Below are 23,676 nucleotides of genomic sequence, written 5' to 3' on the forward strand. Positions count from 1 at the left end.
TGACTGGTTTCAAGGCCTTGCAAAATTGTGACATTTATTTCATTTTATTATTATTAAAACTTAGAAATAATTACTGATTTTTTAAAATTAGGAATGGATCATGCAAGTAATACACTAAATAAGACTAATTTCAATGACACTGGATAAAGACTTACCTGACAAATGAGATGACTTATGTTTGTTAATCTGTTTAAGCCAATAAATAAAAATCTAACCAAATTGACTTGCCACCAAATATTCATTGGGTCTGATTTTTTTTGTTTCTATTTTCCCCTGAAAGCTCTTTCACTAAAGAGTCAAAATGAAACCATACTTTCATGTCATGCAGCCCAGAACTCCTTCAACCCACTATGAGTTCCCACATCACAGCTTCCCCACATTCTGTATGCAGTTTAACTCAGTATAGCTTGTATTATAGCTATACCGAAGAATTGCATTGAGAGACTATTTCTCAGTGACATGCAATGGGTAAAATGACAGGGTAGGCACCTCCCTCAGTCCATACCAACTGAAGCATTTATATACAAATAGTACACTTGTTTTTTTTTACTAGAATGGCACTGAAAGTTTACAAGATGCTAATATTTGCAAACACTACACATTTACATATTTACTCTTTTAGCACTGCTCACAATTTCAGGATGAATTTGACTATTTGTTGTGCTGTTCAGAATGGATCTTTTGCTGTTCAGCTGGAGCCAAATCTATTTGCGCATCTCTTCCAGTCTTCTTGGTTTAGGATTTAAGCTTGCCTCATTGCTGTTGCAAATCTGTGTCACAACCAAATGATTCGGTAGATGGAACTATGCTGTGGCCACTGTCTAAAGCAGCCTAAATTAATCTGGTACCTTTACCAAATGACTACCTATGACGTCAGGGGGCAGACTTTGGTGACAGTTCCTCCCCTCTCCTCTGGGTCAGTTTGTGACCTGGTCACCAGTTGCCAGCCCCTGAAAAGAATGGCAAAGCCCTGTTCAGGTCACCAATAAAACATCCCTGAGGGCACATACCACCGGGCTCAAGGACAGCTTCTATCCCATGGTGATAAGACTATTGAACAGTTGCCTTATACAATGAGATGGACTCTTGACCTCACAATCTACCTTGTTTGACCTTGCACGTTATTGTCTACCTGCAATGCACTTCCCTGTAGCTGTGACACTTTACTCTGTATTCTGTTTTTGTTTTTACTCTGGACAACCTCAGTGCACTCTGTACTACCTCAATGCACTGTGTAATGAATTGATCTGTACGAACGGTATGCAAGACAAGTTTTTCTCCAAATTACCATGACCCCTTTGCTCCGGTTCATCTGCTGGTATCTGCTAGATAAAAGAAGTGATCCCAGCCTCTAATTACTGGATGTTAGGGACATTTGTGTCTCCCTGCACCCTTGCCTCATCAAACAGGAGAAGCTGATGTTCCAGTAGATCTTCCTCAGTGGTTATAAAATCAGAGGAAAACGTGTCCATGATTTAATTAAAAATGGAAGGAAAGAAAGGAATTACACTTGTTACCCGTGGAGATCCCAAAATTCACTGACTAATCCTTTCATTCTGCAGAGCATATAGCTTGTAGTCATGCCACTAGAAGCAGTAGCAACTTTTGTTATACACATGCATAGAGTTTGCATTTAAATCATTGATATGCCATCTTCGTGTTTTTGTATATTATGTGCTCTGATTGCAACTGAAGGAAAGAGGAGAAGCAGTGAGAGCTTGTGCTTATTTTACCCATTACTGAGAAAGAACCACATCCTTGAACAGGGACTGAATTGAGTTCAGTGAATAAGAAAAGGCAGCAGGCCTCGCTGTTTTACTGTCGCTGTTCTAGTATAAAATTGCTGCTAAATGATTTTGGTAGTTCCTAGCAAAAATCAAATGCATTATCAAAGAGACCCAATAAACCAGAGATTTTAGTGCACGTAAAGGTAGACAGATCCTCAGGGGCTGATGGGATGTATCACAGGTCTCTGTGGCAGGCAAGGGAGGAGGTTATTCGGGCCACACACGAGTTGCCAAATAACTGAAAGACATCAAATGGTGTATCTTTATTCAAGAAGGGCAATGGGAATGAGCCAGGTAATTATAGGCCAGTGAGTCTAACGTCAGTGGCAGGAAAATTATTTAAAAATATCTTAAGGGACAGGATTAATATACACTCGGAAAGGCAGGAATTGATCAGGAATAGTCAGCACAAATTAGTTGGTGGGAGATCTTGTGTGACCAATTTAAATTAAATTTTGGAAAGGTAGCTGGATATATTGACGAGGGCACAAAATAGGCAGGTCCAAAAGGTTAGAGCCATTGGGATCCGAGACAAGTTGGGAAATTGGATCCAAAATTGGCTTGGTGATATGAGGTAGAGGTTGATGGTGGAGGGTTGCTATTGTGTTTGGAAGCCTGTGACCAGTGGTGTACCACAAGGATTGGTTGTTATACAGTATACATTAACAACTTAGATGAATGATTAGTCAGGTTGCAGAAGATACAAAAATTGGTGGTGTTGGTCGTGAGGAAGGTAGTGTTATACTACAGAATGATACTGATCAGTTGCTAAGTTGGGCAGGGCAATGGCAGATGGAATTTCATCTTAATTAATCTTGCTAGATGCGAGGCGACACATTGGGGTGGGGGTCTCAAAGGTAGAACATAATACTATAAATGCTAGGGACCTGGGAAGTATTGAGGAACAAAGGGACCCTGGTGTGCAAGTCCAAGAATCCCTGAAGGTGGTAGCAAAAGATGGTGAAGAAGACATGCAGAATGCTTGTCTCAATTAACTGAGGCATAAAGTAAAAGAGCAGGGAGTTCTTGGTGTAACTTTATAATACACCAGTTTGGCCACAAGTCGAATATTGTGTGCAGTTCTGGTCACCACGTTACAGGAAGGATGTGATTGAATTAGGGAGGGTACATCACCTGCATGTTGCCTGGGATGGAATGTTTTAGTTATGAGGAGAGTGGATAGACTAGTTTAGTTTTCCTTGGAGCAGAGGAGGTTGAGGGGGGATCCTGACAGGTGTACAAAATTATGAGACACACAGGGTAGATAGTAAGCAACTTTTCCTGATGGCAGTGGCATAGCTTTAAGGTGAGGAGCTAAATGTTTAGAGCGGATTTGAGGAAGAGTTTTTTTTGACCCAGAGGGTGGTTGCAATTTGGAACACTGCCTGAGAAGGTGGTAGAGGCAGGTACTCTCACAACATTTAAGAAGCATCTGAATGAACTATGGAACCATACAGCACAAAACAGGCCCTTTGGCCCATCATGTTGTGCCGTCCATCAAACCACCCTCACACTGTCTAACCCTTTCCTCCCGCATATCCCCCCATCCCACACTCCTCCAATTGCCTATCCAACAAACTCTTGAACCTGTCCAATGTATCTGCCTCCACCACCACCCCAGGCAGTGCATTCCATGCACCAACCACTCTCTGGGTGAAAAACCTTCCCCTGACATCTCCCCTGAACCTCCCACCTATAACCTTAAAGCCATGCCCTCTCATCTTGAGCATTGGTGCCCTGGGAAGGAGGCGCTGGCTGTCTCCTCTATCTGTTTTTCTCAATATTTTATATACCTCTATCACGTCTCCTCTCATCCTCCTCCTTTCCAGTGACTAAAGCCCTAGCCTTTCCTCATATTCCATATGCTCTAATCCAGGCAGCATCCTGGTAAATCTCCTCTGCACCCTCTCCAACGCCTCCACATCCTTCCTATAATGCGGCGACCAGACCTGAACACAGTACTCTAAGTGTGGTCTAACTAGAGTTTTGTAAAGCTGCATCATCACTTCGTGGCTCTTAATCTCAATCCCACGATTTATGAAAGCTAACAACCCATGGGCCTTCTCAACTGCTCTATCCACCTGTGAGGCAACTTTCAGTGAACTGTGAATATGAACCCCCAGATCCCTCTGCTGCTCTACACCGCCAAGTACCTTGCCATTTACCCAGTACTCTGCCCTGGAGTTTGTCCTTCCAAAGTGTACCACCTCACACTTCTCCGGATTGAACTCCATCTGCCACTTGTCAGCCCAGCTCTGCATCCTATCAATATCCCTCTGTAAGCTCCGACAGTCCTCCACACTATCCACAACACCGCCGATCTTAGTGTCATCCGCAAACTTACTAAGCCAGCCTTCCACCCTCTTATCTAAGTCATCTATAAATATCACAAAAAGTAGAGGTCCTAGAACTGATCCCTGTGGGACCCCACTAGTCACTGCCCTCCAATCCGAGGGCACTCCTTCCACCACAACCCCCTGCTTTCTACAGGCAAGCCAATTCCTAATCCACACAGCCAAGCCTTCCTGGATCCCTTGGCCTCTGACCTTCTGAAGAAGCCTACCATGACGAACCTTATCAAACGCCTTACTAAAATCCATATAGACCATATCCACTGCACTACCCTCATCAATCTTCCTCGTCACCTCCTCAAAGGACTCTATCAGGCTTGTGAGGCAAGATCTTCCCATGCTGGCTGTCCCTAATCAGTCCATGATTCTCCAGGTGTTCATAGATCCTATCCCTTAGAAGCCTTTCTAACAGCTTACCCACCACAGACGTAAGGCTCACCGGTCTGTAATTCCCTGGACTATCCCTACTACCTTTTTTGAACAAGGGGACAACATTCGCCACCCTCCAGTCCTCGGACTTGAATTGCCAAGGAATAGCAGGCTACGGACCAAATGCTGGTAAATGGGATTAGTATGGATGGGAACTCTGGTCAGCATGGACATAGTAGGGTGAAAGTTCTGTTTCTGTGCTGTATGATTCTGCAGCTCTAAAAAAAAACAATTGTATACAATTCAAAGTTTTAAAAACATTTTGTAAGGCACCACCTACCCTAACGACACCTCACTGCTGTTTCTGCCAAACATGGTGATACTTGTAAATTGGCCATTGAGCTCATGCTTTTCTTACAGCCTGGCAAGCATTGTCCCAGATTTACGGCAGGGCTGCGTAATTCCAAGATGTACGTATCCACGAGCGATGAAATGCTAGAAGGGTGCACCACTGCCAGCTTGATTCAGCATAGCAACTCGGGTTGAATATTTTTCTTCAGAACATAAACATTTGTATTAGGAGGAGAAACCTGTTCTTAGATTTGTCATGACTGTGTTTTCTGTGTTTTGTACTCTGCTTCCATTTTGAATGGTGGAGTATTTAGTTCCTCCAGTCTAAAGGTGAGTTCCTAGACAAGATGCTGCTTGATTTACTGTGTATTTCCCATCTTTACTGTTTTGAATTTCGGATTTCCAATGCCAGCAATACTTTGTTTTGACATCCTGGTTTGTGAGAGTATATTTTTATTATTGATTTCTGCTGAATTGATTTCTCTGTGTGTAGAAGAAAAAACATCATATCTGGCTCAGAAAAAATGGGGCTTCAGTGAAGTATGAATTTTTTCTAGGGCTATGAGTTACCTGCTGCAATTTAACAGATTAACTCAATCTGCTTTGTTTGTAACCACTTAATATACAGATCAAGTTTATTAAAACAAAAGTTGAATTGTTTGATGGAACATTTATTCTTCTGCTAGCCAAAGAAGAATGAGATAAGGTAGCCAACCCTGGTAGATCATGTTCCTGGATAGTAACATTCTTGATGATGTGGCATTTGATCACATGACATTTTGCCACAACTTACAAATGTTTGTTGTAAAATTTTGATTCACTGTTGTTAATTTTGTATCCTTATGGTTTTGTGCTTTGGTTGTTGCAAGCCTCTGGAAACCAGAAGGCCACCCATGAGCTGGCAACGAGCGGGTACGGGTGAAAATCACAGATGTAAAGCTCAAAAGTATTGAGATCATAGAAAAGAAATGGAGACGGGGGAAGAGAGGGACCAAGGCATGCTTTCAACACATTGAATATATCTGGAAGTGAACAGAAGGGTAGATGGAAATGTGAGGAAAGAGATGGTTGTGAATGAATTGTGATATTACGTGAAATGAGAGCGGATCCTAGTACCATATTTGAGTAGGGAAACGTTAGAAATTTTTTGTAGGCAGTTGAACCTAATAAACAAAATAGAGAATTTACCTCTTATAAAAAGCAAAATGGTTGACAAAGAGCAACTACAGAAGATGAGAATGGGGTCCATCTGATCACTTGTGTTTATAAGGCAATGTGGATTAACAGAGTTTTTCAAATATCTCTTCATTAATGGCTTATAAACAGTGGAAGTCCAATTAGAATATTACTGGCATCACAGGCATGGTTACATGTAAGCACAGGGTAATGTAGACACATTTGACATGAAATTTTCTGGGGGAAGTGTTTATGAAGAACTTTTTAAAGGAAGTTGTGACAATGTACCAATTTCAATGAAGTATGGACACTTTCAATTAAAATTCTCTTTGATTTACTGCCAATAAGGGTAACACTTTATCATTCCTCATTTGATCAGGTGAAATGTCTTTAAGTGTTCAAAAGCCAGTAAGAGCTTTCCTGGGTCGTGAGGAAGACTGGGTATAAAGAATTAAACCTACTGTGTCATTTCGGCCTGAAATAGAATATACTGCATCAGTGAGTCACAGCAGAGAAGAAAGTTTTAACTCCATGACTCAACATGGACCATGTAGTTCCACAGTTCTCCAGTAGAGCTGCTGTACGGAATAAAATAGGTGGTTTGTATTTCAATTTGATGCAGTGCCTGAACTCCAAATTTAAAATCTATTTTACTTTTTTTTTCTCTTCTATCAAGTCAAATGGCTAAAAGTTCATCTTGTCTGTGTGACTCACTGATTTTGTATGTTTCGATTAGATCCTATATATTGATTTTAAATTTGAAAATCTATGATCTCAGTAGTAGCGAGGTCTTGGCTATTCCTTATTTTGTGGCTGCTAATTGAGATAACCAAGAAATAGCTTTTTAATAGAACTTTAATTCACTCAATGATTTGTGCAGAGAATGGATTCCTGAAATTGTGCAAGCTAAATCTTGCAGAAATGATACATTGCCAGCATGGAAGACTCTCAAACAGAGTTTTAGCAGATATGTTAAAGTCCCATGCCTTTACTGCTGCCTATAAATTCTGTTGAAACATAAAGTATAAGAAATAGACGCAAGAATAGGCTAGTCAGCCCTTCAGTCCTGCTCTGCCATTCAGTGACCAATCCTTCACTTCAGCACCATATAACAATACTAACCCCAAATTTCATTTCCTTTAATACTCAAAAATCCAGTGATCTTTGTCGTGGATATATACTCAGCAGCTAAACCTCCACAGCTCTCTTGTGTACAGAGTTCTCGAGATTGACCACTCTCATGAATGGCCAACCTTTATTCTGTGACGATCACTTATGGTCGGGACACTCAAGATAGGGGAAATATCTTCTTTATATCTAACCATGTGAAAGCCTGCAAGAGTTTTATTTATCTTTCAATGAGATTACCTCTCAATCTTATAAAGTCTGGACATTATAGGCCGTCTTATTCTCTTGTCATAGGGCAACCACAATCCCTCCACCTCCCATCCCAGGAATCAATCTGTGAAACTTTTGTTGCACTACCTTTATCACAATAACATCCTTCCTTAGGTAGGAAGATCTGTATACAATATTCCAAGTGCAATCGCACGAGGACCCCAACATAATTTCAGTAAGATTTCTTTACTCTTGTACACAAGTCCTCTTCTGGTAAAGGCCATGGCACCTTTCTAATTATTGATTATGCCTGCACATTAATTCTCTGTGATTCCTTTCAATTCTGCACATTGGAAAAAAAGAAAAGTAGATTTTTTTTTAATCTCAGGTCATTTCTGATTACACCATTTCTGATGTAACCTATGCTGGCACGAGGCAGGCCTGTTTACCAACATCAGCTAATTGATCTGGGGCCTGCCATTTATAATGCCATTAGTATTGCTACAACTTTTCTGATCTCTTGATGTTTCTCAAAGGATTTAGATTTCCATTTTTTTTCCAGCATGAGATGAGTGCTAATCCAGAATTTAGATTTTTTGGTTCACGGAATCCCCTTCTGGTTATCTAAAAATAATTTTACTTGTGCAACCTGAGCAAGAAAAAAAATTATTCTGCTTGCCATCACACAGAGATGGCTTTATTCTCTCCAGACTCAATACTTCACTCCAGGCCCACCCACACTTGCTGTAGATTACAGTTAACCAAATCCTAATCTTGCCCTCTTTTGTCCTTGCTCATCATCCTAATCTTCATTGACTTGTATTGGTTGTGAGCCCCCATCTTTCACACATTTAAAACTCATCCTTTTTGATCAAATCCTTTCTTGATCTAGTCCTTACCTAGGTGACTATGTGCAGGAAAGCAGCAGTAACAGATGCTTAAAAAATTGAGGTTCAATATTGTAACATCCCTACTGACTCAATGGAACTGCACTGTGTAATGAATTTACCTGTACGATCAGTTTGTAAGACAAGCTTTTCACTGTACCTCGGTACAAGTGACAATAATAAACCAATACCAATACTGCAGGTGATTATATTTTCCTGCTTGACTGCTATGCAATAGCATTATTTTACTTTTTGACTTTGTAATGTTTAGATGACATTCTTAACTACAATTCAAGCAAGGGGAAATGTGGCTTTAAAAATTAATGTCTGACACATCTCAATTGAACATTTGGTTTGTGAAGAAAACCACAGCAAAATAACAGATAAAGTGTTAATGTACAGAATGTACAGAAAATTGTTCTTATCATCCATTGAGTAGCTTACGAAACCTCATGGAATCTCTGGCATTAGCCTTGACCTGGATTTGTCAAAATCCTTGCTCTATTCACATTCCTAGGAAATGCCACATATTTGAAGAATTTAAAATTCAAAACTGCTTTGATCATATATTTAAACAGTGTGTTGGAGCCATTGTCTGCCTGTTGTATTTTGGGTTTACATTCAAACCAACTTTTTAGGATTTAAAATCCCATCTACTTTTCATTTATGGCAGTCCTGTGTTTGGACTGCCTCAACAAAATGCTCAATGTCTTAACAGCTAAAACTCATTGGAGCTTAATGCGTAATCTTGGTCAAACTGCAGGATTTGTGTTTTGGAAAGAATGAAAAAGCCACAAATTGCATTGTTCTCATTCTATGCTGTGAGGAACTCCAAGATATATCATTTCTTCTTCACAGAGAAAAAGTAGAATGTGGTTTTAACGTGAAGTATAGGACACATTTGATGTGATATCTAAGTTATTTCTGGTCTGGTTTCCATAGAACATAAATATCTGTCAGGGTGTAAATTTGATTTGGACCTGAATGTTCTCACTGGATGTGCCAGGTTAAAATTGAAGCAATAACTATTAAATAGTGATGACATGATTTCATAAGTTGGACAGGGAACTGTAAGTCTTGTAGATGTGGTGTAAACAGAACACAAGATTTCCATTTCTTGCTACAAGAAAATTCAGCAGCAAATTAACCTTCCTTAATGGTAAAAATAACATAACCCTCAGTTTTGATGAGGATTGGGTGGTGCATTTTGCAGGAAGCAATATATGAATATAAGTAGGCCTTTTAGTCCCTCAATCTGCTCTCTAATACAATTAGATTATGAGTGATCCAAACCTGAACTCAATTCACCCAAATTTCTTCCATTTTCCCCAATAAACCGATAATCTCAGTCCTGAAAATTCCAATTGATTCCCAGCAACATTTTGTGGGAGAGAATTCTAGGTTTTGTATGGCATAATGCTTTCTGCCATCACTCTTGAATGGCCTAGCTCTACTTTTAATTTTGTATTCCCTTATTTTAAATTCCCTCACCCAAAGAAATTGCTTACCTCCATTTATAGTCAAATCCCTTCAACATTGTTAACACATTAATTATTTTGATCTTCTTCCTTCTGAACTTGAGAATACAAGCAAAGACTATTCAGTTAACCTCATTACTTAAGCCCCTTGGATCAGAATCGGTCAATCTATGCCACATCTCTTCGGTAATTACATCTTTCATAACACACAGTGCCTGTACAAGAAGCAGTGCTCCAAATCTGCACTGTAACTTGTGATGCAGCTCTTCAGCTAGTGGGATGAGGTCATTGAGCAAGACCCTGATGAAGGCCAACACCCCCCAGTACTGAGGCCCTAATAACATCCAGTCAGCTATGTTGGGCAGGCTGTTTAGTTCACATGTCCAACACCAGATTCCTGAAACAGGTCAAGCTCAACCATGGGAAGAGATTGTCAAGTGGATGAAGGAAAGGATTTAAGGATGAGCTCAAAGTGTCATTGAAGAAATGCAACATCCCCACTAACTTGGTCATCTTTGGCCCATGACCATTGAAATGGATGGAGTCGTCCCTGGAATGGTGTTGAGAATATCGAGGTCAAGAGCATACCGAAGTTGTATGCAAGCAGTGGAAGGAATGTACCTTCTGGTAAGCCACCCTTTCACCTGCCCTATCTGTGGAAGAGCCTTCAGTTCCCACTTTAGCCTTATCAGCTACCAGAGTGAAATAAACCATCTTCAATCCCAAAGAAGAACCAACAGCTCCAAATTGAGATATTATCAGGGCAATGTATAATGGAGTACATCTTCCTCTCACTTCTGCAACAATAGTTGAAATAAAGGCTGACACTACACTAGCCTTTTGATTGTTTTTTTGTCCCAGATTTTTACACTCAGGCCAACACAGGTTTTAGTTCCTCCACAGATTACAACAAGGAAAATCCATCTTTTGTTTGAGTCATTTGACCACTTTTCCCTTCCCTGGATTCCTAAGTCTTTTCAGTTGAGCTAGGAACTTCTGTTCTAGGATCCCATTCACCATATCCATGGTGGTTTCACCAGCCTCCCTTCACTATTTAGTGACCACACTTGCTGGAAGAAAATTGAGAAGTTGTTCCATCTTCTTCATATGAGGACTGAGTAAAAGGTAGGAGAAAAATATCTGACAAAAGAGGTGGTACCAAAGACAATCTCCATCTGGCCCTTCAGGTGGGTGAGTGGCTTTGCTGATTAGGGACAATATCACAGCTGTAGATAGGGAGGACGTCCTGGAGGGATTGTCTACTGGGTCAGTGTGGGTGGAAGTGAGAAAGAGGAAGGAAGCAATCACTCTATTGGGAGTATTCTACAGATCCCCGACCCCCCCCCCCCCCCGACCCCCAATAGCAGCAGAGACACTGAGGAGCAGATCGGGAGGCAGATTTTGGAAAGGTGCAAAAATAACAGGATTGTTGTTGTGGCTGATTTCAACTTCCCAAATATTGATTGACACCTCCTTAGTGTAAAGGGGATAGATGGGGCAGCGTCTGTTAGGGGTGTCCAGGAGTATTCCTGACACAGTATGTGGACAGGCTGACTAAAGGAGAGGCCATACAGGACCTGGTACCAGGCAATGAGCCTGATAAGGTTTCAGATCTCTCGGTGGGAGAGCAGTTTGGAGACAGTGACCATAACTCCTTGACCTTTACCATAGCCTTGGAGAGGGATAGGAGCAGACGATATGGGAAAGTTTTTAATTGGGAGAGGGGGGAATTATGATGCCATTAGGCAGGAACTTGGGAGCGTAAATTGGGAACAGATGTTCTTGGGAAAGTGCACAATGGAAATGTGGAGGTTGTTTAGGGAGTACGTGCATAGGGTTCTGGATAGGTTTGTCCCATTGAGGCAGGGTAAGGATGGTTGAGTGAAGGAGCTATGGTTGACAAGAGACATAGAATATCTTATCAAGAGGAAGAAAGAAGCTTACCTAAGGTTTAGAAAGTATGGATCAGACAGGGTTCTGGAGAGTTGCAAGATAGCCAGGAGGGAGCTTAAGAATGGACTTAGGAGAGCTAGAAGGGGGCATTAGAAGGCTTTGGCGACTAGGATTAAGGAAAACCCCAAGGCATTCTACTTGTATGTGAAGAATAGGAGGATGACTAAAGTGAGGATAGGACCGATCAGGGATAAGAGGAAATATGCCTGGAGTCAGAAGAGGTAAGGGAGGTCCTTAATGAACACTTTGCTTCAGTATTCACCAGTGAGAAAGACCTTGACCTTTGTGAGGATGACGTACAACAGGCTGATACGCTAGGGCATATCAACGTGAGGAGAGAGGATGTGCTGGAACTTTTGGAAAAACATTAAGATAGATAAGTTACAGGGGCCGGACAGGATATATCCAAGGTTATTACAGGAAGTGAGGGAAGAGATTGCTGTGCCTTTGGCAATGATTTTTGCGTCCTCACTGGCCACAGGAATAGTGCCAGATGATTGGAGGGTGGCAAATGTTCCTTTGTTCAAGAAAGGGAGCAGGGATAACCCTGGGAATTACAGACCAGTGAGTCTTACTTCAGTGGTGGGCAAATTACTGGAGAAGATTCTTGGAGACAGGATTTATGGGCATTTGGAGAAGCACAGGCTGATTAGGAACTGTCAGCATAGCCTTGTAAGTCGCAGGTCATGCCTCATGAGCCTGACTGAATTCTTTGAGATGTGACAAAGCACATTGATGAAGCTGGAGCAACGGATGTGATGTACATAGATTTTACTAAGGCATTTGATAAAGTTCCTCATGGAAGTCTCATTCAGAAAGTCAGGAGGCATGGGATCCAGGGAAACTTGGCTATGTGAATTCAGAATTGGCTCGCCAATAGAAGACAGAGGGTGGTTGTAGATGGAGCGTATTCTGCCTGGATGTCAGTGACTAGTGGTGTTCTGCAGGGATCTGTTCTGGGACCCCTGCTCTTTGTGATTTTTATAAGTGACTTGGATAAGGATGTGGAAGGGTGGGTTAGTAAGTTTGCAGATGACACGAAGGTTGGTGGTGTTGTGGATAGTGTAGAAGGTTGCTGTAGGTAACAACAGGACATTGATAGGAGGCAGATCTGGGCTGAGAAGTGGCAGATGGAGTTCAACCTGGATAAGTGTGAAGTGATACACTTTGGAAGATCAAATTTGAAGGCAGAATACAAGGTTAATGGCAGGACTCTTAGGTGCTGCATCTTGACTTGCTGTTAAGCCACTATGAAAGGGGTTTCGCTCCCTGATTGTCCTCCAGTGTCTGTGACCATAGGTAGCACCATTTCATGATCAGAGCTGGTAACCTGGCACCCATTGTGATGACCTCAGTCTGCAGCACTCTTGTGTGTTATCTGCATTTGAGACACCGTGCCAAACCAAAGGTTGCAGCAGACCATCGGCAGAAGTCTCAATTCTGATGGCTGGACCACGCTGGAGGAACCTGGTAATATTTGGCAGATTATCAAGGTTTGTGCTGGTCTGCTGTATCCTACATGATCTTACCATCACGGGAGCTCAGTCCTTGCCATCAGCCATTTAGTAGGCTTCGTGGAACAAAGGCAAGTGAAGCAGCAACAGGAGAAAGAGGAATGGAAGAGGCAACTTTCTTACTAGTGGAAGGTTGGTGACTCTCAGGAGAGGACCTTTCAGATGCCTTGGTTAGTGACTTTGTGTATCACTGGAACAAGAACGTCTGACTTCAGACTGCACCTTCTGAGTGATGGTGTCCACGCAAGCTGGCTGATGAGGAACTGCAGGAACATTGGCAAAGTGGCAGTGATCGGTTGTGATCTGCTGTCTCATCTGTGCTTTTGAGTCACTTCCCAGGTAGATACTTCAATCATCTTAAATAACATAGGAGAACAATTTGCTGGTCTGCTATAACATCATGGAAGCAATTGTTTCATAATGGTATCTGCCATCCTGGTAGCAAAAGTACTTGCTGGAAACGAGAAGCAATCAAATGTCAGATGACTTCTGCATGTATTGCAATGAAAACTGAAGCATAGGGTGCCAGGTGCTGAATAATGGTTGGATCCACGAATGTACTATTGGAATTTCTCTGGTGATCTTTTTCAAATATAAAGAACTTTGAAGTGCTTGACCACGTGGATGAAGGATGCTTCTTCTGGCTGAGATGTACAGAAACCAGGGATCACAATCTCAGCAAAATGGATGAGAAGAAAGTTCTTCATCCAGGGGATTGAGACACCTTGGAATTCTCTACCCAAGAGGATTGTGGAGGCCTAGTCACTGGGCATATATTGATTTTCAAATATTAAGAGAGTCAAGGCATATATTAGTGAAGGCAGGTAGCAATGAGGTAAAATATCAGCCACAATCTTTTTGAAATGTGGAACAGTGTCGGGGGACCAAATAGTTCTAATTCTTATATTGTTATAGATTTTTGTACTTGTCCTGTGAAAGTAATTGTTACGATAAAGAAATGGTTTAATAAAAAGCTTTATATATTATTTCATAATGAACAATCTTTAGAACTGGTTTTCAGGTTTAAATGAATGCGTTTGAAATAAATAGAAATATAAAACTAAAAATGTAGTTTTGAAGTTTCAAGGACATTTAACAATATTCACCTGCAGTGTCAGTGCATTTATTAACTGCTCTCTGCTTTAGGAAAAAAGTATAAATTCTCATCCCTGTTGGATTTGTTAGAGCACTTACAGTATGGTTGACCTTGCTCTTGAAATATATTATCCACATTGATAATTTCCCTAAAATCTCTACTTTTAAAAGATTTAACATCTTCAGCCAAAAGCTTAACATGTGTAACCTAATATCCATAAATTATTGAAGAGAGGCTCAATTATTTGATCTATTACCTCCACTCATGGTTGTTTTGTTATCCAGCAGCACTAATCTGTATTACCAGATTGTTGAAACTATATAATTGCACAGGTTCCTTCAGTATCCGTGTTGGATTGCAGTCTATTTATTCATTAACTGCGTATATTGTACCATAAATCCTCAAGGCATAGTTGGATAGCATTCAGGATTTATTCATGACATACAGAATTATTAATTTGTTCAGCAATGCTTACAGTAAACATCAGGTTCTTATTACGTTCTTATGAACAAGAAATATGAAATATTTGGTTCCCAAAATGTATGTAGTGAGGCCAAATAAACCCTTTACCTCTTTAAAAGGTGTTACGACATATTAGCCTTGCGTATGTTCATCAATTTAGCACTGGTTTATTTATCTAAACTTCTATTCCTTGATAATGTATTTCACAGACTTGGTTCTTGTCCACTTATAATCAGTGTTATTTACACATCAGTAGGATATCTTGTATTTTGTGACTTAAATGACCTGTGTACAGATGCTTAAAAAAAATAGAAGTGAGCAATGAGACTGTGTGAAAGAAAGACATATTTATTATCCCGTTAACATCTCATTAACAAGTTACCTTGATTTATGGCCATGTTCCTTCTTGGCAAGGTAATTAAGGGTGACTTGGATATAACCTGAAATGCATTTAATTCATCACTCAGGTTGTAATCATTTTCATTAAAATGTATCATGGAAACATTTCTATTAATTAGAATAGTATATCAAAGTGGACTTTTGAAGTTCTTAGCTTGTAAACTTAAACTGTTTCAACATTCATGAATATTAACTTTCATGGAGTTATTTGTTCATGGCCACCTGCAGTGTCTCTTCTTGGCCTATGCCTCCCTCCCTAACTGTTTCAGATACACTACTCGATTCAAAACGGACAATTTGAGAAACATATTTCAAAAAAATTATTGATTGCAGTCAACCTGAAGGAGGGTTATCAAGAAGGGCTATCTCCTCAGCCTTATTGAAGCTGATTATTTTAGTTTCTCTTTCAAATATATTACAAGATACAGTATCTTGATTTTCAGAAGGGAGTGTTTACTGTCCATCCATGATTGCCTGGAGAAGCTAGTGATGAGTTATCTTCTTAAAGCGCTGTGGTATTTTACTTCTAGAATATTGTGGCACTGATAATGTCCTGAGAGGTTGGATCAATTTGTGACTAAATTGGTCTTAGTCCCATGAACTTTGACAATAGAATTAAATGATGCAGTATAGAAAAGAATATTTTATTTTTCTGAAATATCTCTAGTAGTGATTTAATATGTTTGATTCATAACCCAAAGTAAAAGATTTTTTTAATAGCTGCCTCTAATGCTTCACCCTGTTGAACAATAACAATTGCAGCCTACGTTAGCTAAACAAAGCAAACAATCTTTGAAAATGTTTTATAATGTTTGAATTGTTTTGTTTCTGTTTCAGGAAGGAGGAGTGACAGTACTCTTCAAACTATGCAGACAAGATGCTCCTTGTTATTTGCATGTTCTTGCTCTCAGAGCATTGGCATCAATATGTGTTGTGGAAGAAGGCATCAATGAACTGGAAAAGGTATGGCTGTCAAATAAATATAAAGAGAAAGAATAATGAATACTCTTTGTTCTTAAAATTGAAGAGGGGGAACAACTTTGTTCTCAACGTTAGAAGAAAATGTAATAAATGCAATTGCTGCAACTAAGTGAATTCAATTCTGCACACATCTGGAACCTGTTTATTATATTGTGAGAACACTTTGAGAGACCTGATTTGAAGAATGTTCACTGTATTTGGAGCTTTTGAATGTGATAATTAGACCTTGTGTCCATCAGTATTAAACAGGTAATTATTACCAAACAATAGAGCTAACTGAGCAAAATAGTGTTTTGTGAAATACTTGTACCCGCTATGAATAATTTATTTCAATTCTGGCCAGGACTGGTTTTACTTTTATCAACACCCACTGGAAACATGAGGAAGAGATATAAATCGCACTTTGGCTGTTCTTTAAAAGATTGTTTAACCAGTTTGTAGTATCTCATCAAATACTATGTTGAAGAATACATGCACATCAACCAATTGCTACGTTGGTACACTGACATGTCTTGGTCAATGTAAGTATCATATTCTGTCTATTTTTTCACAATATCGCATCAAGCTGTTCCATTCCCTGGACTTGCTATTTTGCTTTATATGTAAATCGTATAACAATTACGGAAGCTTGGCAATGCTTGCACTGCAAGATTTCTTGAAGCATTGCACATTGGAGGATATGGTTTCATCTCTCTCTGCTTTGTATTGCTCTTTCTATCTGATCCACCTTCTTCCATCTAAGTCTCACTTCAAGGTAGCTGATGTGGCATTGACAATGAGTGATTGCATGAGCTAACACTTCCTGCATTTTCAGGTTGGAGATTGAGAGAAAACACTGGTCTGAGAACGTCAATTGCTTTCTATCTCCTTCTTAAGCACTCATGCTTTTCTCAGCCACTATTTCCTTCACCTTTCACCTCACATTATTCTCTTCAATTCCAACTGAAACCCTCCTCACTCATCAGGTTAGTTAATTTGATGGATTTGATATATTCAGATCATGCAATCCACATTTAGTTAATAGAGCCCTACATTTGCAGAAAAACTCGTATTTCAAGTTCAGGGTCTCATAGCCGAGTTAAAGGACATGGAAAATAATTCAGTAGGTAAATGTGTACAATATGTATACATGGTTTATTTTATGAGTTATCCAAACCTTCTACTGAACATTCAATAATTGAGGAAAAAAGAAGTCTCTGCCAAAACGTCAACAATTCCTTCCCCCCACAGATGCTGCTTGACCCGCTGTGCTCTTCCAGCAGATTGTTTGTTGCTCCAGATTCCAGCATTTGCAGTCTCTTCTGTCTCCGTCAGTCATTTTAGTCATTCTCATTGATTTTCTGAGAGGAAGCAGTGTAATACAACAAAGTAGCATAACAAACAATCATACCTGCTGCCCTTTAATACTGATTTAGACTGTAAACCACTGAAAAATAGTAACATTGAAATTGCCACTGAAAACTTGTACAAGAAATAGAGAACATCTGAGTGACAAATGTAATATATTAACAATAGAAGTGGTTTTAGTTAAATGCAAATTAAAGAAAATGTGTCTTATAGCAATGATATAATTGCCATGCTTAAAACAACTGCCATATTGAGTTCAGCTAATTTATTATAAACGCATTTCTATAAAATTACCTTGTATGTTAATTTAATGGGTTGGATCTTCCACTGACTGGTGAGTGGCCTTAGCTATCAGTTGTTTGTCTTTGGACCATGCTGTTTCATTCAATGGGATTGTGATGCTGTCCTCTTTGAAGAGGCTAGATCTTAACTCAGTGAGGCTAAGTGCAGTGTACCTTGCCCACAGGGTCACTGACTATTAAAGCTATCATTGGGATTCTAACTCAACAAGTCATCTTTCTGAGGAATTGTCCCCTTTATCCCCAGAAGGAGCCCACATTACTCCGGATTATTTATTTGTCATTTTATCCTTGCCTTTTATTAACATTGTCCTACTACTTTCCGCAGTTAATACTTCTGCCCTCCCTTCCTTAACCTTATGATTAAGATTTGTTCATTCAGCCAAATAAGCTTGTGATTTATTTGCTCCAGTTTTTTGCCCCAGCAATTGTATGACTCTATTCCATGATTCTCTGAATGTAGACATTTCTATCCTCTCTTCATGTTTATTTTTGGTTGATCTCTTTGTGCTTTTCGATCTAAGCTGAGGCATCATTGATCAAACCTGTTCCCATCAGTTTACATCTGCTGATTCAGCCTTGTTCCAATGACATTGTTTCCAGGTTAGTGAACTGCGTATCAGCCAGTTTATATCATGATAGATGATGCAAGTGAAAATGCTAATGCAAAGGAAAACTGAAAATAAGGAAATATAAAGAACAAGGAGCATCACAGTAAAACTCTGATTACAGGAATTCAGAGTCCTTTCTTCATGGAGTTGGTATCAATGAGATTAATTTTCTGACAAAATGATGATGGGGCAGAATCTGCAGGTAACACACATTGGAAATTCATAAAGTTCTCTCCATCTAAGGGAATGGAGGGTTAGCTGTTGTCAGCATCTACAATATTTTGCAATGCACATAATGGCATGGCCTTCACTTGTCAGTGATTACTCCCAAAGTTGCCTGCAAAGTTTCTTCACTTGAATTGGAGCACTTAGTATGTAATTGCTGAAAGAGGATACAATTATGAAGATGTATTATTTGTTTTATAGGGAATGTATTTCATAATTTTGCACTTCCAAAGAGTTCTATAGTTAATGAAGTACTTTTGAAGTGTCATCGCTATTGTAATAATATTTTGTTTATAAGTGCGTTGGAACTTGCATTGGATTTCCTTTTAAGTCCAGAAGGTTAGGGTCATGTTTTTCATTAATTTTAGAACCTGTTCTCTCCAAGCCATTTGAAAATTATTAACTGTTTTTTATATTTTGAAAGTTTGTTCCTGTACTGGCAGTATTTATCCCTTGGAGTTTTATTTTAAATCAAGATTTGAGAAAATATGGCATTTTCCTTTTTCCCTCTCAAATTCCTTTGATGTATACTTTAACATTGTAGAACCATAGATGGAATCATGATTCTCAGCCTACCAAATGTTGTGATGGGCCCTGCCCACTTCCGCAAAGTACTTCATTGAATGTATTTTGGCAAAGTTTCCTCCCTCAACCAATAGCCCAATGTAGCCAACTTGTTATTTGTTTCATGTGAGATCTTGCTGTGTACAAATTATTGGTACAAACTAATTATCATTAAGTAAACAGCAGTTGAGATCAGAGGTTAACTGCTTCAAATTACAGGTTAGAATCTAGCAATCTTTCTCTTTATTCTTTATCTGTGATTGGTCAATTCAGTATTGCAGACATTCTGAGAATCCTGTCAACATTTTCAACTGCTGGAAGCTTCACATTGATGCCTTGAACAATGTCATAATTAATCATTTTTAACCATGACATTTAAGCATAAAGGGTAAAACACAGCAAGAAAACATGTATGTTTTTATTAATAGAGAACTATCAGCCAGTGTCTGTTGTTGGTTTTTAGTACCCTCGCGCCATTAATTATAATGAACTTCAGTGAGAATGAGAAACAAAGTTTTAGCCAAAATTTAGCACCAAAGACACTGGTGAGTTTGGAATCTGATAAATCGCAAGCAACTGAAAATCTATGTCCCATAGTTTTGAAAGATATGGTTTTAGAGATGATGGATATTCTGGCTATGCAAAGTTCTATAGATTCTAGAATTGTTCCTATGGAGTGGAGTGTAGTAAAAGATACTCCACTATTTAAGAAAGGAGGTAGAGAGCACACAGGGAACTACCAACCTGCTCACCAATGTCAGTGGTCAGGAAAATGCTGGGATCTATAATGAGGGATGTAACAACAGAATGCATTGAAAAGAATAATACATTGAGCAGTCAGCACGGATTTAAGAAAGGAAAATCATGTTTGACATCTGCTGGAGTTCTTCGATGATATGACTTGCAGAATAGATAAGGGGTACCTGGTGGATGAGGCATATTTGGATTTTCAGGTCCGACACAGAGATAGGTCAACATGGTCAAAGTGAATAGAGTTGGGCTTAATATATTGACAATAGATTGAAAAATTGGTTTTCAGTCAGAAAGTAAAGTGTGTGAATAATAGGATGGTTCTCAGGTTGATAGGCTATGACCAGCAGGGTACCACAGCTATTCGTGCTTGGACCCCAGCTGTTCACAATTTATATCAACAATTTGGCTGATGGAACAAAATATGACATTTTAAAATTTGTTGATGATACTAAACCAAGTGGGATTGTGTTTAAGGATGTAAAGAAGCTTCAAAGGACTTTAAGTGAGGTGGTGAGAACATGGCTGATGGAATATAATGTGGAAAATTGTGAGGTCATTCACTTTGGTGCACATAACAGAATAATAGTCAAATGGTGAGGGATTGGTTACTTCTGGCATTCAAAGGGACAAGTGTGTTTGTACACAAGTCACAGAAGGCCAACATGTAACTGTAGCAAGCAATTAGGAGGATAAATAATATGTCTCCATATTTGAATACAGGAGTAAGGAAGTCTTGTATAAGGCCTTCCTGAAAAAGTACCTGGAAAATTGTGTACAGTTTTAACCACCTTACCTAAAAAAAAGGATGTACTTGCCAGCAAGGGAATACAGCAAAGTTTCATGGGACTGGTTCCATGGATGGTCTTAGCTGAATGAAGAAAGGTGGAGTAGACTGGGACTGTATTCAGAAGAATGAGGGGAGAATTCATTGAAACTCTCAAAATTCTTTAAGAGCTTGAATGGCTGAATTCTGGAGGATGTTTCTCCTGGCTGAGAAGTATAGGACCAAGGAGTAGGAACAGCTTCAGAATAAAGATTAGGCTACTTAAGACTGAGATGCAGAGAAATCCCTTAACCCCCAGAATGGAAATCTTTGGAATTTCTATTGTGGAAGACTATGGGAGTTAAGTCATTTTGTCCATTTGAAATAAAGATTGATAGATTTCCAGGCTTTCACTCATCTGGAAGTCTCCCACTGTTTAGCAGGCATGTGAGTCACTGGAAGATGATTAGCTCAGCGATCAGCAGGGCACTCCACAAACCCATCTTTCTGAGTGGAAACAGAGTAAATTACTGACAGTCACTCCTGTAACTGCTGGTTGCAGGTTGGATCTGCCCATTTGTAAAAATGCACTAAGAAAAATAATGTGTGCATTCTTAAAATAGCAATGAATTTACAAAGAGTTCAAGTGAAAATCATTCATTTATTTTTAAGATGAAAGAAATTAAGAAATTCTTTTATCTATGTGTGAATATACAAATTGCCTGCACTGGTGTATTCAACTATTGTGATTAATAGGTTGTTAATGGAGGTTTAACAAGGCTGAGACATTTATTAGATTGTAAATGTCAATAGCTGCAGCCACATTGTTATTATGATCAGACTGCATAAATCTAGACTGTTCAGGATATTCATAAATAAGCATTACTTTTTGTATACATGTCACTAATCATGTCTTACACATTGGGGCTATTCATAATGTGGCTAAGAAGCAACTTACCTTACCTGCTGTCCTTGGGCCTATATTTACAGTCCACTTTTCTTTGGAATCAAGCACAACTGTGCACTTTCCTCTTCAGAAAGGCTTTTGGAAGACTGCTGTCTGGCCCAACAGAATGATGTCCTTTAGTTTTCCCTAAACCCGAAACAATACCTCGACAATTTCAATTCCATTGGTATCGGTGGAAATGGAAATCGGGCTGTGAATCAATATCACCTGCCTTCAGCCATTATCCAGAGTTAAATTTATCTCCGTGCACAATTGATTATACTGAAGTAAATAGATGAAGGTTCAAATGCCATTACAAAGAATCAAACAGAGACTGCAATTTTTAAATGATTCCAGATGGCCCATTATGAAATAAATAGGATGGAACAACTCATTGGTTCCAAAGTTGGTGGGTTTGCCAATTTCAGGAGAGATTGAGCAGACCAGGTCTGTATTCCCTAGAGTTTAGACATGAGAGGGGATCATAATGAAATTTATGTCATTCTTATAGTGCTTGATAGACTGGGTGCAGGGAACATATTTCTTCTAGCAGAGAACGCCAGAACCAAGAGGAGACAGAGTGATGGTAGAGGGTTGTTTTAGCGATTGGAGCCTGTGACTAGTGGTGTCCCACAAGGATTAGTGCTGGGACTCTTGCTGTTTTGTAATATATGTGAATGACTTGAATTAAGGGTGAATGGTAGGGTCTTAGGGAGCACTGAGGAACAGAAGAGCCTTAGTGTACAAGTCCATAGATCCTTGAAGGTGGCAATGCAGGTAGATAACATGATTAGGAAAAGCAAGTGGAACACCGGCCTTCATTGTCAGGCAGGTTAAGCACTAAAAGATGGGCAGTGGGTCCAAATAATACAGTTGGGACTGAAATACACCTACTATTATAACCATTAGAACTTAAAAGAGGTCGAGAAAGAAAAGTCAATAGACCCAGTAGGGAACCAAGAATCGAGCTACAAAGCAAAGGAGCACCATAGTGTGCTATCAACAATGGGTGCCATATTTAATCAGATATTCATTAATGTTGTAAACTGCACAATTAGTAGAAGAAAATGTGTGTTACTGTAGGTAGCATAACAGCCTGTGTTGGTCAAGTAGAATCTTTGTTAGAAAGAAAATATGTTTGAATGGGTTAAGTTTGCAAATCTTAAGCCATTGGTCAGAAGATGTTTACTTCCTTTTCATTTGTAGTTTTCCTTTGTAAGAGTAAAAATTGACCAAGGTTGTTCTCCCTGATTGTTATCCTCCCTGACCTCTGCCAGAATAATTGTTTTGTAGTGTGTTCATGTGAACTGGATGAGGGCGGGATCAGGTTCCACGATAAAGCCTGTCACATTGAATAACCTGCTAGGACTCATTTGTCACATTTTCAAGAGAACAAACAGCCATAGCACCAGGTAATTTAAAAAAAATGCAGATCACTACATCCTACTACATGAATTATGACTTCCAAGAGACTGCCTGTGGAGTTCAGGATAAAGGAAAAAGATATTCTGTGAATTTGGCAATGGTATTTTGTAATTCCATAACACTCTGGAAACAAAAGTTCTAAGGACACATGGATGAACATAGTTAAAGGAATGAACACAGAGGGAGATATTAGTAGTGGTGATCAGAAGGCAGTTTGAAGGATGTTGCAAGCCTGTGCACGCCTTAATCCTTTACAGATTCATCAAGCTGTATCCTCCATTAAACCAAGAAACCAGCTTGTTTCGTATAGCAGCTTTTATTACACAAACTATTTTACAACAGGATCACTCAATATTCTGCTGTGTGAAAATTATAGAGACTAAATCAATTTAATAATAACTATGCTGTTGTCCTACCTCATCTCCCCATTTGAGCTGAGCTAATTCAACGCTAACTTGTTCCTATTTTCCAAGGTTTCAGGCTCACTGTTTACCAATTTCTGAGTAAGAGAGCAAGAGGAAAAAAAAACTAATCCCTCAGGACCATACTGTCAAATTGGACTCAAAGTTAGAATCTTAGATGCTTTTTAATTAACCCAGAA

General features: G+C 39.4%; 1 protein-coding gene across 1 annotated transcript in view; it reads left to right on the forward strand.

Annotated features, from left to right (window-relative positions):
* LOC127577824 (protein inscuteable homolog) overlaps positions 1–23,676 on the forward strand; it is a 311,294-nt gene that overhangs the window by 211,929 nt on the left and 75,689 nt on the right. Inside the window, exon 8 of the mRNA XM_052029408.1 lies at positions 15,999–16,124. Coding sequence (XP_051885368.1) covers positions 15,999–16,124 — 126 coding nt within the window. The remainder of the gene's footprint in view (positions 1–15,998; positions 16,125–23,676) is intronic.

Source organism: Pristis pectinata, chromosome 14 (genome assembly GCF_009764475.1).
Source record: "Pristis pectinata isolate sPriPec2 chromosome 14, sPriPec2.1.pri, whole genome shotgun sequence".
NCBI lineage: Eukaryota > Metazoa > Chordata > Chondrichthyes > Rhinopristiformes > Pristidae > Pristis > Pristis pectinata.